Source organism: Myotis myotis, unplaced genomic scaffold, assembly GCF_014108235.1.
Source record: "Myotis myotis isolate mMyoMyo1 unplaced genomic scaffold, mMyoMyo1.p scaffold_m19_p_18, whole genome shotgun sequence".
In the NCBI taxonomy this organism is placed as follows: Eukaryota; Metazoa; Chordata; class Mammalia; order Chiroptera; family Vespertilionidae; genus Myotis; species Myotis myotis.
Window position 1 is genome coordinate 5356346 of NW_023416322.1, and position 17254 is coordinate 5373599.

At 52.6% G+C, this 17254-nt stretch overlaps 1 protein-coding gene across 2 annotated transcripts in view; it reads left to right on the plus strand.

Moving 5' to 3' along the window:
• Positions 1–9732: 9732 nt before the first annotated feature.
• KIRREL1 (kirre like nephrin family adhesion molecule 1) overlaps positions 9733–17254 on the plus strand; it is a 102194-nt gene continuing 94672 nt past the window's right edge. For both annotated transcript variants that reach the window (XM_036343744.1, XM_036343745.1), the window contains exon 1: positions 9733–9855. In XM_036343744.1, coding sequence (XP_036199637.1) covers positions 9804–9855 — 52 coding nt within the window. In that variant the 5' untranslated portion in view covers positions 9733–9803. The remainder of the gene's footprint in view (positions 9856–17254) is intronic.

The window sequence follows — 17254 nt, forward strand, 5'->3', positions numbered from 1 at the left end:
ATTCAGAACAGGGAACTCTCTTTCTCTCTTTTCAGTCCTAAGACGCTGCTATGTGCCAGGCACTGTGGTGACAGCGTGAACAATATGGACACAATCTCCACCTGTCCAGGTCTTACCAGCCAACAGGGGAAACAGACACTGGTTGCCTAATTACACGTGTGATTGATGCTGCCGTGGGAGTAGAGAGTGCTCGAGGGCCCTAGCAAGGTGATCTAACCTGTTTGGAGGAGTTCTAGCGGCTTCCCTGGAGACGTGACATTTGGTGTGAGGTCTGAGGGATCCGTAGGACTTAGCCTGGGGGATGAGGCAGGGGTGGGGCGCTGAGGGCAAAAGGACATTGCAGACGAGGGAACAGAGCATGCGGGGGCCCCAAGAAGGAGAGATATGTGGCCAGTTCCAAGAACTCAGAGAAGCCTAGAGAGCTGGAGTATAAGGGGCCACAGGGATAGTGGGGAGCAGTGAAGCTGGGAGGCAAGACACCTCCACACCAGTGACTTTTAGGTCAGGGAGTGAGGCGGTCGAATTTGAGAGAGACCACTGCAAACAACAGGAGTGAGGAAGGGGCAGGAGCAGACACCCAGCGGCCATTGCTGGTGGGCAGGGCAGGGAGGACGCAGGATGGTGACAGGAGATGGAGGGACCAACAGGAACTGGAGGCTGATGGGGTGGGACGGGGTGGAAGAGAGAGCAGTCAGGTACAGACGGGCAGGTCTTTGGTTTGAATAACAGAATGGAAACCAGTGCCATTAAAAAAATATGTATTTTTATATTAGTGCCATTTTTTTTAACCACATGACTGAGGTCTGATGACGAACAAAAAGCTGTACATATTGGATGCGTACAAATTGATGAGTTTAGAGATAAGTATGCGCCCATGAAATAAGCCATCACCACCATCTATGCCATAAACGTATCTATCACCTCAAAGTTTTCTCCTGTTCCCTTTATTATTATTATTATTTTATTATAAGAACATTTAACACACACCCTCTTTACAATTTTTTTTATACCAAGAAACTTATGTAACAAATAGTTGCTTTTTGATCTGCAATTTTTAAGTACACCAGACAGCATTGTTAATTACTGGTACTGCATATGCTGGACAGTAAGCAGATCTCTAGGACTTACCCTATATAACTGAAACTTTGAATCCTCTTGATTAATGCCAGCCCTCTCCCCTTCCCCGTCTCCGGGAAACCACCATCCGCTCTCTGGGCTGCCCTTCTTGAAGGAGGACCTCTGAAGGAGCAGCCAGATTTCTGACTTTCCCCCCCATCAGGGGCAACTTTGTCCTCTACCCTGGGTCTCTTTGCAAAGCCTCAATCTGGGCTTTCCCCCCGGGGAGGACTTAGTGTGCGGGCAGAAGCAGATAGGCTGAGGGCTGGCAGAGGAGGGAGACTGCCATGGCTGATGGAGGAGGGCTTGGTGCCAGGCCTCATTGCTGGCTGAGTGTTGCGGCTGGAATAGAGGCACTGGAGGGACATCAAATCCGCATTTTCTGCCTGTGCGTTTAGGAAACGCTACCAAAAGTAGCAGGCCCTGCCTGGCAGTCACAGCGAGGCCTGTTTCCTGGCGCAGAAGCTGGGAAGCCAGTGGGAGCAGGGAGTACTACCACTGGCCCAGGGAGTGACGGTCACACACAGGAAGTCCTGCCACATCATGTTCAGAGAGTTAGGAAATGGGTCCCTGACCTGGACCTCGAAAGGAATTCTGCATAGAAACAGGACTCAAGAGTTTCAAGAAGCAGTCCTCAACAGGCAACATTGATAGGGCCCCCCTATATGCCACGACAGCACACCTCAGCACGCATCTCAAGGGATGCCCCCAACTTCTTTTTTTTTTTTTTAAATATGTTTTATTGATTTCAGAGAGGAAGGGAGAGGAGAGATAGAAACATCAATCATAAGAGAGAACCATTGATCAGCTGCCTCCTGCACACCCCACACTGGGGATCAAGGCCATAACCCAGGCATGTGGCCTGACTGGGAATCGAACCGTGACCTCCTGGTTCATAGGTCAATGCTCAACCACTGGGCCACACTAGCTGGGCCCAACTCCTTACTAAAGGCAAAAATAATACAGTTGTCAGAAAATTGAGTCCCAGAGAGAGAGGGGGGGTCTATCTTATTTAAGGCCAATCTTGAGACTCTGACTGAAGGTCCCAATCTCAATTCCCAGTTCTAGGTAACTTTCCTTGATGCCTCCAAGCTGAGTTCAGTAACTCTTGCTATGCATGCTTTAAAAACATGGGCATTTTTCCATCTCCACACCTGCCAGCTCAGTTGTAATGATCTGTTGGCCTTCCCTATTAGACTATGCACTCCTGGAGAACAATGAGATGTGCTTTATTCATCACTAAATCCCAAGTGCTTAGCCTAGTGCCTGGCACAGAGTACGCTTTTAATGCAGGTTTGTAAGATGAATAGAGAGAAAAATGGGCGAATGAATGAATGAATGAATTAATTAATTATCACCCAAGTCCTTAGCAAGCCTCTGTTGAGGCTATAAGGGTTTGAGTGGCATTGTTAAGGGTTACACTTTAAGTTAATGGCTCCTCTTTTAATAAGGGTCAAGTAAGCCTAACCCTTGTATTCCCATTCACATCACCCTTAATCCTATCAAGACGTGTGGTGACTTTAATACAACTTCAGGCCACAATCTTAGCTTCCCACTTAATCTCGTCTCTAGCTTGGATGCAAACATAAACATAACCCTGTAAGCTAGTCCGATACGAAGGATGGGTGTTTCTAGGTCTTTGAGAAAGCACTGGGGAATGCTAAAGGTCAGAAGACGGTGGGCTGGGGAGTAGGATCCAGGGAAACTAAAACCAAGGGCCAAACAAAAACGAGAGACTCCCCCTTCTCTTTAGCACCCTCCCCTCTGCGCACTTGAGTCTCTGATACCAGCAGGAGACCAAAGCTTATGGGGGTACATTCTCTCTTCCTGTGACCAGTGCCGAAAGAGACAACTCGGGGGTTTAAGAAATCTTGAGTAGAACACGATGAGGGTTAAGGAAGAATGAAAAAACGAGACAGACAGACATAGAGGGAAAAGCTGGGTCTGGGTGTGGCGTGGCATCTGCTCTCTGATAGATGAACAGAGTGCCCTCCCACACCGGAAGTAAGTTTAATTTATACTCAAAGTAACAGGAAGTTACATCACATCTGGGTGGGCCTTGGGTTTCTGGCGACAAAATGGGATCCACCCCGCTAGCAGCTGGGCGGGAAAGGTCAGACTGAGTGATGTCCTTGCCTCTTGGCTAGGACCGCCTCCAGGGCTTGGCTTTGCCTGCCCCCTGGGTTCAGCCGACATATTTAAAAACGCCCGATGGGCTGGCCGGTGGCCCCCACAAAAGCTGTACGATGGTCAGAGATGTTTGGACATAAGAGGGCCTTTGCTGATAAAAGCTCTTGGAAGAAGCCCGGGGCGCAGGGCCGGGGAAGTTGGGGTTAGTGAGATACATGGCCAAATCCTGACCCAAGAGCCAAGAGGCCTGGGTTCTCTCCCCGTCCTACTCTTAACTATAATTTGCTTTGTGACCTTTGACGGGTCGTTTCACCACCTGGAAGGTGAATGGATTTAGGGCTCATCGAGTTCCGAAGCTTGATGTTTGAGTCATTAGTTCACATTCTTTTCTCTACTTTTCCTTAATTAACTCTATTCTCCATTCCCTCCTCCTCCACACACCCGCTCCCCACCTCGGTGGCCCTGCCCGGGACCCCTAAACTTTACCCTTCTCTCTTTCTCTGAGCTGGGCTGTTCATGTGAAGCAGGACTCTTCCAATTCCCGTGAGCTTAGGCAATGAAATCCTCATTAAACCTAATAAAAGAGAACTGGTCCATTTAGCACAAATTGTCTACCAAGTTGGAGCTCGGAGGCAGAAATTGCTTTTGTCAGGAAAGGGCTGAAAATGGGTGTCAGAAACGGATTACCGTTGCTCACAGACCAGGCTGGCTCATGTAACACACCCCGAAAGCTCGCCTTGGGCAGGACATCTTTTCTACTATGCCTGTGCCTCTGAGTAACTCCCACCTATTCACATCTCTACCTACGTATGTTAGACACGCCTCCTCAGCAGACAGTCCCACCTAGGGTCCAGCCTGTAGTCGTTCTGCTTTAATTGCAGCACTGCTCCTTCAGATATCCTCTGACCCCCACACCCCATCAAGGAGCCTGACCTCCTTGGTCTGCCTTCCCCTGAAACACCACTAAGAAGTGGTCGGGGTGCTCCAACTGCTGCTGCTGTCCCCCCTGACTCTCCCCCCACCCCTCCCAGAGCACATCTGAGCCTCTCCCTTTGCCATTAAGGCTGTCCCTGTCTCTGGTCTTATTCTCATACATATCCAATCCTAGCCTCTTAAGGGAAAAGAGAAGAAGAGAAAACGGATTGGTATACAGCAGGAGAGTGCAAGGCCTAACCTCTGGGAGGCCTTTTGCTGCACCTGGGCTGTAAGACACACACGTGGAAAAGGGGTAGGGGGAGCCCCTTTGCTGGGAAGACTTTGGAAAGGGGGTGCACCTCTCCCTGCTCCGGTGACAGCCTCCGCAGCAGGGGGGACACGGTGGCCTCTGGCAGCTCCTCACCGTTGGGGACTTGGCCTTCCTTTATGGCCGGATTATTCTTGAGGCTAAACATCAGTATCTTGGCCTTTCCCTGGTGAGCAGCAGAAACGTAATGTTCTGCTCTCTCCCAGGGAAAATAGCACAATTTATAGAATTGTTCTGCTGCTTTTAGCCCTCACCGAGGCAAATAATTCATTCCCATCTCTCAGGCTGGCTTCTCGGGCTGATGGACATAAATCGCCTAACTGCTTACTCTCTGACCTCTTGACCTTGCTGCTTTTGTGTTCAAAAAATATTATTCATATTTCTCTTAACTGCCTATGCAACCTTTGGCTGCTTCTCTCCCTTTTTTTGAGTAAAGTAGCTTCCTTGGGGGTTTTCCTTCCTTCTCCAGGCCGGCAAGCTTCTGCCTGGACAGGGCCCTGTACAGGGGGGTGAGGATGAATTCTGCGAGAGGAAGACTTGAAAGGTGCCTGCTATGGGGCACTCCCAAAACAGGAATAATCACAGCCATCATCCCCTACCCTCTGCGCCCAGCACTGCTCTGGGGGCTGTGTGGACACTGACCCGTTTAATTCCCACGGCCACTCCATAAAGTAAGTACTATTATTATCTTTTTTTTCAATGAAATAACCAATGATTAGAGAGGTTAGGCCAATAGACTGCCAGGGTCACACAGAAAGGAAGGGGCAGATGCTGGCTTCGAATCCCCTTGGGCTGGGTTTGGGGCCCATGGACTTTGTTTGCAACCACGTTGCTGCCTCTCTGACAGGGAGGGCGTACTCAGACCGAGGGAGCATAGCCTTTGACCCCAAGGAGCCCCAAGTTTGATGGGGGGGCAGATATCCTCTCCCGGGGGAGTACGCCTAGTCCAGTGGTTCTCAACCTGTGGGTTGCGACCCCTTTGGCGGTCGAACAACCCTTTCCCAGGGGTCGCCTAAGACCATCCTGCATATCAGACATTTACATGACGATTCATCACAGTAGCAACATTACAATTATGAAGTAGCCACGAAAATAATTTTATGGTTGGGTCGCAACGTGAGGAACTGTATTTAAAGGGCCAGAAGGTGGAGAACCGCTGGTCTAGTCTGATGGCAGACTTTGCATTTGGGGGCATCTGCCTGACAACAGCCCCAGGATGCTCCCAGCTTGACGAGGGTTCTGATTAGACCCCCCACCGAGCCAGTGAGCCCCATAGGACTGAACTGTGGACAGTGGTGTGAGAAAGATGAGAACGAAGCGAATTGGAAGGCGCTTCATTGGAGCTCTCCCCTGACGGAGGGGAGTGTGACGCACGACTGGCCACAAGCAGAGCTGCTGGTGGAAGGAAGAGGGCAAGGCCCCTGTGGGGCGCAGACTTGCTGAGGGCAATGCCCGGAGAGCGGGGGTTTGCTTAGCTCAGGGATCCTCCACCCTGGCACCCAGTAGAATTACCTGGAACTGGGAGGGGGGGGTGTTTAAAAATAGTCATGCTTGGCACTTCACCCCAGAACAATTAATCTCTGCGAGTGAGGCCAAGGCACTGGCATTGTTAAAAGCCCAGCAGGAGGTCCTAATACACAGCTGGTGGTGAGGACCAGGAGCTGGGCTTGGCGTCCTCAGCTCCAGGAACTGGGATTTTCCGTGAAGGGGATTCTGGAGAAGTATGTTTGCTATTCTCCACCGATGGTTCCCTATTCAATTCAACACCAACAGGAATCCTCAGTTTGGTTACACAGTGAAGAAGGAAACTTTATTTAGTACAAAACAGCTCAATTGTGATGCATGGCTGTGGGGCAGCTCCCCTCTGCTGGGTGCCGGCCTGCTTTGCGGCCTGCTTGGGGATGCCCTGGTCTGCTCCAGCAGGACATTTTCAGTGTTTCAGCTCAGCCACAGTCTGCTGGAAAGGGAGAGTTGCTCCCAAAGCCAGCGGGGAGCTGACTTATACAGACAGAAGTCCCCACCCCTGCGCCCTGATTGGTCCTCAAGCATATGAAGACTCCAAATGCTCACAGTTTGATTGGTCCAAAAGTCACTGTTCTGATTGATTAGAATAGAACTGCTCTGGTTGGGCGCAGCTGCACAGCTTAGATTGGATGGGGAAAGCCTCAGTCCTATTGGTTGAAATAGGATTCCAGGAACTCCTTTATAAAGGCTGGGTCCCTGATGGTGCAGGTAGGCAGTTCAGTGCTGAGGCAGATAGGTCGCTGCAGGCTTCTGCAGGAAGTGCAGTTTTAGTGAGAGGTCCTTGTGTAGAATCAGCCTGGTAGGCTGTTTTTTTAAAACTTCAGTCTAGTTAGCCACCAGGACCCCCTCTTACTAGGTGTCTTCTTTCTCAGAGTTCACACTATGAACTGAGCTGTTAAGGATTTGAGATGACAGTGAAGGGGACAGAAAGTTAAGGGAACCAGAGAGAGAGGTGAGATTACTGCTTCGGCTGCTAAGGTTCTGGAGAAATTTGGTTTCTCCATTGCTTGGGTTTGGAGGTGAGATAAGAGGCCTGAGGAGAAGTAAAAGCTTTGATAACCCAGCCCTCACCTCACACTGAGAATAACCATCAAATCTGAATACCAGAAGCTGGAAGGTGGGCAAGAAGCACTAAGCTAAGAATATTCTCTTTGCTTCTGAACTTTTTCTTATCATTTTCCTCAGTCACTATCACCATGGGCCTCCCTTTCATGAACCTTCATGCAGAGTGACAAGAAAAGGCTGCCTCACTGATACTCCAAGAGCACCACTACCTCAGGGCCTTTGCACATGCTGTTCCCACCTACCTGCTACATTCTCCCCTCCGAAGCCTGAGTCCACCAGTCCCCAATTCCTTCAGGTGTCTGCTCAAATGTTACTTTAGCACAACAACTTTCTGGGACTGCCTATAAGATCAGCCTCTCCCTCCCTCCCACTCCCTATTCATTTGTCATGTTTTATTTGTCTCAGCACTTACTACATGATATATTTTTATATTTTTCTACTGTCTCTTCATCTTTACAGAATGAAACACTATGAGGGAGGAACTTTCTCAATTTTTTTTCTCTTCTTTTTGTGTTTTTAAACATAATATTTTTTTTGTTTCAGAGAGGAAGAGCGAGAGCAAGAGTGAGAGCGAGAGAGAAACATCAATGATAAAAGAGACTCATTGATCGGCTGCCTCTTGCATGCCCCCTACTGGGATTGAGCCTGAAAACCAGGCATGTTCCCTGACCTGGAATTGAATGGAACCATGTCCTCCTGGTTCATAGGTCAATGCTCAACCACTGAGCCACACTCGCAAGGCTGTCAATATTTTTTTCATTGTTATATCTCCAAAGCCTAGAATTGTGACTGAAACAAGCAGGTACACATTTGTAGAATGCAAATAAATGAAATCACTTATGTATATGCACATTTGTGTGTGGCTGTATATATTTGATTATATTCATGTTTCTTTGGGCTAGATATGACTCGCTATTTTTTTGAGATTTAATTTTTAATTTTTTCTTTAATTCTTTATTGCTTAAAGTATTACATATAGCATTACATATGTGTCCTTTCCCCTCATTGACATCTCCCTGGCCACCCCCCCCCCCCCCCCCCCCGTGTCTGTGTCCTTTGGTTATGCTAATTTTCAAAATTCTTTCTTTAAAGTATTACATGTAGTATTACATGACTCTGATTTTAAACTCTGTGTTTGCCTTTGCATATGTGTTTTTGAACATGTGAAGGCCTCTCTGGGTCTGCGCATAACGTTCTTCTGAATGTGCGCTTGTGTGTTTTTCTGCCTGTGTTTCTGTATCCCCCAGTGGTGTGTGGATGTGTCTGGACCATTCATCCTTAGAAGAAGGAGTGTGGGCGCCTCCTGCCAGCAGAGGGAACCAGAGAGCCATGCGCGGCCGCACGGGGGCTAAGATGGAGAAATCTTGGCGGGTAGCGTTCGGGACCCAGGAGACCTAGAATCCGCGAGGAAACCAGAGGCCTCTCTAAACCAGCAAAGTTGTGCAATTCCTGTTATTTCTCCTCAACTCGTACCCTGGGGCCCGGACGTCCTGGCATCACCAGCAACCCTGGGGGCAGAAGCATGGGGTTGGGGTTGGAAGAGGGGCTGGGTGCCGCGTGGGCTCCTGAGGAGGAGACCCCGACGGAGCGTCCTCCTTCCCAGCACCTGGATCTCTCAGCCCCATCGGGTCTGACTCCTTCCCGCTTCGAGGTCCTCCCGCGGCCGCCCTCTCCGTGTCCCTTCAAAGCGAGGAGTTGGCTACTTTCTCCTTCTGGAAGGGAAGGGTAAATGCCCGGGTGAAGGCAGGAGCCAAACGCCCCCCCCCCCACCCCCCCCAGGGCCAGCGGGGCCTTCGCCTGGCTTCCCCGTGCGCTGGGGAGGCGCCCGGCAGGAGCTCCAGGCGGATCCAGGAAGCAGATTCCGCAGCTCCGGGGGGAGGAACGGATCCCCCTCAATCATGCATGAGCGCATTGAAAATGCCCAGTTTGGGGAACCGAGGGATTCGACTCTGGGCGTGGGATTAACAAGGAAAACAAAACACGAGAAGAGGATTTTATGCTTGTTGATCCCGTGAACCACCGCCGGCCCCCCATCCCCCTCGCCCCAACACACTCACACCCAGATGCACTCACACTCTCCTCCCCAACATCACGGTCCTCCGCCGGCTGGAGGCGAGTCCCCAGCCCGCGCCCCGCCTCCCTCATCCCGCCGAGCTCCGCCGCCCGGACCCGGGCTGTGCACGTCCCGCGGAGGGAGGCGCGGGGCCGGTGCCCAGCAGTCCCCGTCCCGGTCCCGGCGCCCGCCTCGTCGCGCTCGTCACTCCCCTCGCCTTTGCCCTCGATCCCTCTTTCTCTTTGCTCTCTTTCCATCTCCGCTCCAGCGCGGGGTGCGAGTGTGCGCGCGCGCGTGGGGCGGGGGAGGAGGGGGGCTCGGAGGAAGAGTAGACGTCAGGGGGAGGAGGGAGGGAGGGAGGGAGGGAAAGAGGAGAAGGGAGGGAAGGGAGAGCAGAGATGAAAGAGACCCAGAGAGATAAAGCCGGAGACGAGAAATAATCAAAGCGCGAGGGGGAGGCGCGGGGGGCGAGAGAGAGCGAAGAGCCGGACTGGGAGGAGAGAGCGGCCGAGTGGAGGGAAGGGAAGTAGTTGTGCGCACGAGTGTGTGCGTGTGCGCGCGTGTGCAGGGCGGGCGGGCGGGCGGGCGGGGGCCGGCTCCTCCTCCCCAGCCCGCTCCTCGCTCCTCGCCAACTCCGGGCCCAGCCGCGGGGGCGCACGGCGGGCGGACAGCATGCTGAGCCTCCTCGTCTGGATCCTCACTCTCTCCGACACTTTCTCCCAAGGTAAGGCTCCCGCCCGCCCGGGACCCGGCTCCCGCCCCGCTCGGGGGGCGCCCTCGCCGAGGGAGTCTGGGGGACCCCGGGGTCCCGGCGCCATGAGGCGAGCGCTGGGTCCCCGCGCGGAGCCCGGGGCGCGGAGCCCGGGCTGGAGTGGACTTTTCCGCCGATCTGACCAAGTTGCTGCCTCGGCTGCGCCCGGGGACGGAGGGAAGAAGGGACCCGAACGCGAAAGTCTTTCCCGAGCCGCGGGCAGCCCACCCGCCTCTCCGCCCTCCGAGGCCGGGCCGCCGCGGGTCCTGCCTGCGGGGAGGGCTGGCGAGGGTGGGATTTCAGATCTGGGGGTGGGCGGAGGCGCGCGGAGAGCTGGGGACCCCGGCTCGGGAAGGTGTTGCCAAGGGAATCCCCCGCTCCAGCCTCGCCCCCCGGGCGACCAGTGGGAGCCCGGGGCTGCCGGTCTGGGAGGAAGGGGGCGCCTTGGGCTCCCGCCCGCCGCGGGCTCGCTGGGGAGTGGAGTTCCAGAGGCAGTTGCTGGCCGGCTCGATGTGGAGGGGCATTGGGAGAGGTCGGCGAACCCCCACTTTGGGTCAGGACGGTGTTGACGTTGTGAGCGTATTTGGAACTGTCAGGGCAGAGGCTGGGAGAGGTTGAAAGAAGCGAGGCTGGCGAATCCTCTCGGGGGCGGCGGCGAGGGCCGGGGACAGAGAGCCCAGACTCCAGCCGGGACTGGCCAGGCTGTGGCGGTGGGTCTTGCCTGGTGGGTCTGACTCTTAGGAAGATTCCAGACTGCTGAGCGAGCCCCTTCCCTGCAAAAAAGGAGCTGATGGAAATCGACACACACACACACACACACACACACACACACACACACACACACACAATATAGTCCCAGACCCTGAAGCAGACTACTCACCTACTCACCTACTGAGTGAGGTAGACAGACCCACCAGCATCGCCCACACCGAGACAGGCACATCGACACAAAGACACTGACACATCCGAGGAGACAGATTCCTCTCCACAGCGACGCGTTTGCACATTCACGCACCCAGACACATCAAACTCATAGGCACAGTACATGTATGCAGGCATGTGCAAGGACACAACACACACACTCACACCGAAAACCTGCTGGAGAGACCAACCGTCCAGCAAACAAAGAAACGGGAGTAGCCATCCATATAGTCAGACACCTATGGAGATGTACAGGCTACAAAATGGAAGAGGGGGTGGTCTCTTTTTTGGGGGGGGCGGGGATCTGGGGAGAGGGAAGTCAGCTTGGATAGAACATTTGCAATTGTCATGCCCTGCACTGTTCCCTTCCCGGGTTTGTGGGTGTGTTTAGGGGTGGAGCGTGACACTGGACCCCTTGTCTCCTTGGGGGGCCCCTCCCAAGCTCCAAAGGCTGAGTTAATGGGGGCAGATCTTGATCAGTCTTTCCCCAAAGGGCATCTGTGTAGCCCCCAAACCCCAATCCCCCCCCCCCCCCCACACACACACACTTGAATATGGGAAGGGCACACACTTATGGTGAGAGCTGAGTAGGAATTGGTGCTGGGGTGGAAGGAGGCCTGGTCCTGGGTTGGGGGTTAGCTGGCCAAGCTGCCACTTGGCAGAAAGTTGGGAAGATGACTTACTGTAAGTTCTCATTTTGTTCAGCTAGGCTGCTAGGGAGAAAGGAGGGGTGGGTGGGCAGCTGGGTCCGTACTGGTATGTGTTGGGGGCCAGCTATGTCTGCTCCCTCCTCTGCGGCCCTTACATGTCGGCAACATGGACACGGATGAGCTTCAAGAAACAAAAGCTGCAGTTAGGACATAGGAGAGACATGTGGATTGAATCGGGGAGGAAAATGGTCAGAAAGAGAGAAGGGTGTCCTGTGCCTCTCCCTCTGAGAAGGGGGAGGGATCAGAGGTTAACTGAGCTCCCTGGTCCCTGCCTCCAACAGGGGTGAAAGCAAGACCTGATGAAAGTGTGCAGAAGTGTTGGGGGTGGGGTGGGAGGGTGGAGGATGAGTGGATGCCAAAGAAAAGAAAGGGAGAAAATAGACCAGAGGGGAGAGGAGTCACTAGGAGTGCCCTGGGAAGCGGAGCGAGGCCTGGGGTGGAGGCAGGGGCAGGGACTGGCCATCTGGGGAGACGGTGTGGCGGGAAGGCTGGGACCTCCTCCGCGGCCTCATCTTTAGAAAGAAGGAATTCCAGGTCAGGGACTGGGGCAGGGAGAGAGGACAGGGGGCTGCCAGGGGACTGAGGGATGGGGGTGGGAAATGGGAGAAGGTGGCAGGAGAATGCACATAAACTGAGGGGTGCAGAGAGGAGAGGGAAGGGGAGATTGAGCTCAGGCAGAGAAATAAAAATCACATTTTAAAGAATGCCAATGGGCTTCATCAATCTTCATTTTTCACTAAATAATTTTCTGTATCTTATCTAAATGAAAACCATTATCCTTACCCCCATTTCCATCATGCGTCAGCTCCTCAGACTGATTGTGCCGAAAATTGAAATATTTAATCATTTTCTGGGAGATTTTCTCGCTCCCAGTCTTGAAGAGGAGAAATTGAAAAAGAAAGATTATAGCTAATCAGAGCAATGTGGGCTGACAGGCTGGCTCGGAGTGGGAGCTGCCTCCAGGGGGGAGGGCAAAGCGGGGGGGGGGGGGGGGAGGGGCAAAATCTGTCCCTTCAGCTCCCACAGGTCCCCTGGGTATCCCTGCCACCAACTGGGAGGGGGGTGAGGAGTAGAGGTAAGAGGCCTGAAGCTCTCCCAATTCCCAGGATTAAACTCCCTGCACACAGCTACATCCTGGCAGAGAACATGGGTCTGGAAAGGAGAGTAGTTGGGAATTGAGGCACCCCCCCCCCCCCCCACACACACAGTTTACATGTCCCACTTCGGCCTGTGTAGCCCAAAGAGGCAGGGAGACAAGGCAGAAATCAGGATATTGGACTGCCCTCCCCCTTTTTTCTTTAAAAAAAATCTTTATTATTGAGAGTATTATATATGTTCCTCTTTTCCCCCCAATGACCCCCTCCAGCCCACCCCCACCCCAGGCTTTCACTGCCCTATTGTCTGTGTCCATGGGCCATGCATATATGCATACCAGGTCCTTGGTTGATTACCTCCCACCTACCCACCCTCCCCCGCCTTCCCCCTGAGATTCTGCAGTCTGTTCCATGCTTCTGTGTCTCTGGATCCACTCCATTCATCAGTTTATTTTGTTAATTAGATTCCACATATGAGTGAGATGATGTGATACTTGCCTTTCTCTGGCTTATTTCACTTAGCGTGATACTCTCCAGGTCCCTCCATGCTGTCTCAAAGGGTAGGAGATTTTTTTTAGTGCTGCATAGTATTCCATGGTGTAAATGTACCACAGCTTTTTAATCCACTCATCTACTGATGGGCACTTGGGCTGTTTCCAGATCTTAGCTATTGTAAATGGCGCTGTGAAGAACATAGGGGTGCATACATTCTTTCTGACTGGTGTTTCGGGTTCCTTAGGATATATTCCTAGAAGTGGGATCACTGGGTCAAGTGGCAGTTCCATGTTTAATATTTTGGGGCTCCCCTTCTTGACTTCGATTGGACTCCCACCTTCCTCTCACTCAGACCTAAAGGGAGGGCACACATCCAGCCCTCAGTGCCTGGCGTTGCCTCTGGCCACAGCCCTGGATCACCAGGACACGGAGGCCTCTAGCCTTCCCACCTTCTGCTGGTCACTGTCGCTGCATGGTTGGTTGGCTTGCGCTCCCTGGGTCTCTGGTGGTGTGGGGACCAGGAAGGCCATCCTGTGGTCCTCGCGTTCACCCCCTTGACCTGAGAACCGAGTTCTCTGATGGCCCTCTCTATCCTCGGCCACCAAGTCTTAATGCCTTTATGTCCTTTCCGTTTCCGACACAGAGCTATGCACATGGTCATTGCCCCTCACGTATCTGGTTGATCTGATGAGAGCGCTGCTGCGTTAGGCAGACTAAACGGTGATTGAATCACAGGCCCCTGGTCGACCCCACCTTGGCCACTTGGTGGTTTTGTCAGCTTAAACCAGGTATGCGCCTTCCCTCTGCCTCAGTCTGCTCATCTGTAGGTGAAGATGGAAATAATACCTCACAGGGTTTCGATGGCAATTGAATATGTTAATCCGTGGAAAGAGCATGGCACCGTGCCTGGCACAGAAGATGGTCAGTAATGCTTCTGCCAGGGCCCCGTGGCTGGACGTAGATGGAACCGCCGTTGAGTTGTCTGTGCCGCTTATTTGATGCTTCTCTTTTGTTTTCTTGCGCCAGCTGCCCAGATGGCTGATCCTGGGCTCCAGCGCCTCCTCTGTGTCTCATGGAGAGGCCGGGTTGTGCAGGCAGACCCAGAAGCTGACCGGCCTCTCACTGGCTGGCCGGAGAACTCAGTGGAGGAAGAGGACTGGGGAGAGAGCAAAGGGGGAGAGGTTGGCACTCTAGTGAGAAGGAACGGAGGCTCTTGTGAGAACCAGGAGGGACACTAGCCCCAGGTGGCAGCATTTCAGAGTCTGGAAATAACACGGATCATTTATTGAGCCCTGTGCTAACTGCTTTATATGCATTATCTAATTTAATCTATACAACGACCCCGTGAGATCAGCTCTGTAATGATCTCCATTTCATGGATGAGAAATGGTGGTTCAGACAGGTTAAGTCTCTTGCTGGCAGTTGTGGGAGCCGGCTGACCCCAGAGCCCGCACCCTTCCCCTCTGCAGGGCTCCCGCATGCCAGCAGGAATGGGCGTCGGGCCAAGACGGGGGTTTTTCCGGGTCCAGAATCCTCCAGAGGTGAAGTGCTGAGTGGGGACCTGGGGCAATCCCAGGACCATCAGCTTGCAAAGCAGCCAGGCCCTGGCAGACGCGGAGGCTGGGTGAGGGGTGGTCTGTTCTAGTCGGCTATGGGAGGCCCTGCTTTGGCCTCAGTGGTGAAAAGTGATTACAGGAGGTGAGCTCCATCCCAAAGCATCAAAATGGCTTTTTATTGAATTCCTACTGTGCTTTTCATATTCATTGTTCTTTTATTTCTTTAATCCCGCCCTCCCCAGGTGACCTCTCCCAGCCTGCCCCTGGCCCCCACCCAGGCCTTCACCACCCTATTGTCTGTGTTTCTGGGTTATGCATATATGCACACCAGTTCATTGGCTGATCTCTTCCCTCCCATCCACCCTCCCCTGCCTTCCCTCTGAGGTGTGACAGTCTGTTGGTTGCTTCTATGTCTTTGGATCTATTTTTGTTCATCGGTTTATGTTGTTCATTAGATTCCACATATGAGTAAGATCATGTGATACTTATCGTTCTCTGACTGGCTTATTTCGATTAGCATAATGCTCTCTAGGTCCATCCATGCTGTTGCAAATGGTAAGAGTTCTTTCTTTCTCTTTTTTACAGCTGCATAGTATTCCATTGTGTAGATGTACCACGGTTTTTTAATCCGCTCACTTGCTGATGGGCACTTAGGCTATTTCCAAATCTTAGCTGTTGTAAAGTGCACTGCTGTGAGCATAGGGGTGCATATATCCTTTCTGATTGGTGTTTCTGGTTTCTTTGGCTATATTTCTAGAAGTGGGACCACTGGGTCAAATGGCAGTTCCATTTTTAATTTTTTGAGGAAACTCCATACAGCTTCCCACAGAGGCTGCACCAGTCTGCATGCCCACCAGCAGTGTACATATTCCTTATTCTGTTAAAGGACTTTGTGGAGTTCATGTTATTCCCATTGTGAGGATGAGGAAACCAAAGCTGAGTTTAATTAACCTGCTCAAGGCCATCCCTGGGGTGTTAGAGCCCAGATTTAAACTCTGTGTTTCAGTACAAAACCCAGGCTCCGCAGGCCCCCTCCACTGTGGGGCCACAGCATGTGCAGGGCCTCTGACAGCCCAGGCAGCTCTGCAGGGAGAGGCCTTCTCCCGCTCTCCCCTCCGTGGCAGGCAGGCAGGCAGGCTTCTGGCGCAGCTCAGCCTTCTTCCCCAAGACACCTCGCCCGCACCCAGCTCCGGGCCCTGCTCTGCTGTGTTTTACACAGTGGGCTGGAGAAGGGCACATGCCACCCCTGTCTCTCAGGAGAGGGAGGGTTATCATAACTCAGCCCCTTTCGAGTCTTTTAACTTTATAAAGTGCTTTCTAATTTTAGCAACCTTTTCACATGTCCCATCACATGTAATAAGCCAGCCTGTGAGCTAGGCAGAGTACAGTGGGGCCTTGACTTATGAGTGTCCCGACTAACGAGTTTTTTGAGATACCAGCTGATTTTTTGCATTGAGTTGATAGAGTAGTTTGAGTTAACGAGCTCCTTCTCGGAACAAATTAAACTCGTATGTCAAGGCCCCACTGTAGTTGTTATGTGTCCATTTAATAGATGAGAAAACAGTCCCAAAGAGGTTCAATGACTTGCTAAGAGGTGGAAGTTGGACTGCAGGGAGGGGCTAGGGGCAGTTGCTCCAATATCATCCCTGGGGGCTCTTTCCAGCTGGTGGGGGGTGGGGGGAAATGCTCTCCAGGGCACCATAGCAGAGAAAGCTGTTCCCTCCCGACCTGACCTACGGGCTCTGCCTGGGCCTTTCCCAGGGCCTCCAGGCCATTTACTGGGCAGTGTCCTGGGACTTGGACCTAAAGGGCTAGAGTTGTGTGGCTGGGTGGGCAGCAGCGAAGGAGAGCCAGGCAGCCGTGTCCTTGATCCTGAAATGTGAAGCCAAGAAGAGGCAGTCTCAGCAATCAGGACAGAGAATGGGCTCATTCCACGTGATGGAGAAAGTCCTTCATGTTTGTGGAGGGACTGCTGCGTGTTCTGCATGTGGTAGTAGCTAATTTAATACCGACAGCAATCTGTTCAAAGTAGGAATTATCTTCATTTTATAAGTGAACAAAGAGAAACCCAATGAAGCTGAGTCCAAAATGATGCAGCTAGTAAGGGACAGAGCCAGGGCTCGAACCCGAGCGGGAAGTTGGCGTGGAGCGAAGGGAATGATTCCCCGAAGGAAGCCCTGAAGACTGGCCGGTGCATGTCTCCCACATCCCTCCTGCACGCAAGTCTGCAGACGCAGCCTGTGTGCAGTGTGTGCCCACGCGCAGGTGCACAGATTCGCACACGCCCTCACATGCATTAGTACACATGGCCATTTCTCACCCCCACGTCTATGGACAGGTACCTCGGCCTTTACCCCAGTCCTTCATTCACTAGAGCGCTGGTGTGCAGCCCTGCCGCGTTCTGCATATCGTTTCACCTCTAGCTATGGCAGCCACCATTGCTTTTTTTAAAAAAAAATATATTTTATTGATTTTTTACAGAGAGGAAGGGAGAGGGATAGAGAGTTAGAAACATCGATGAGAGAGAAACATCAATCAGCTGCCTCTTGCACACCTCCTACTGGGGATGTGCCCACAACCAAGGTACATGCCCTTG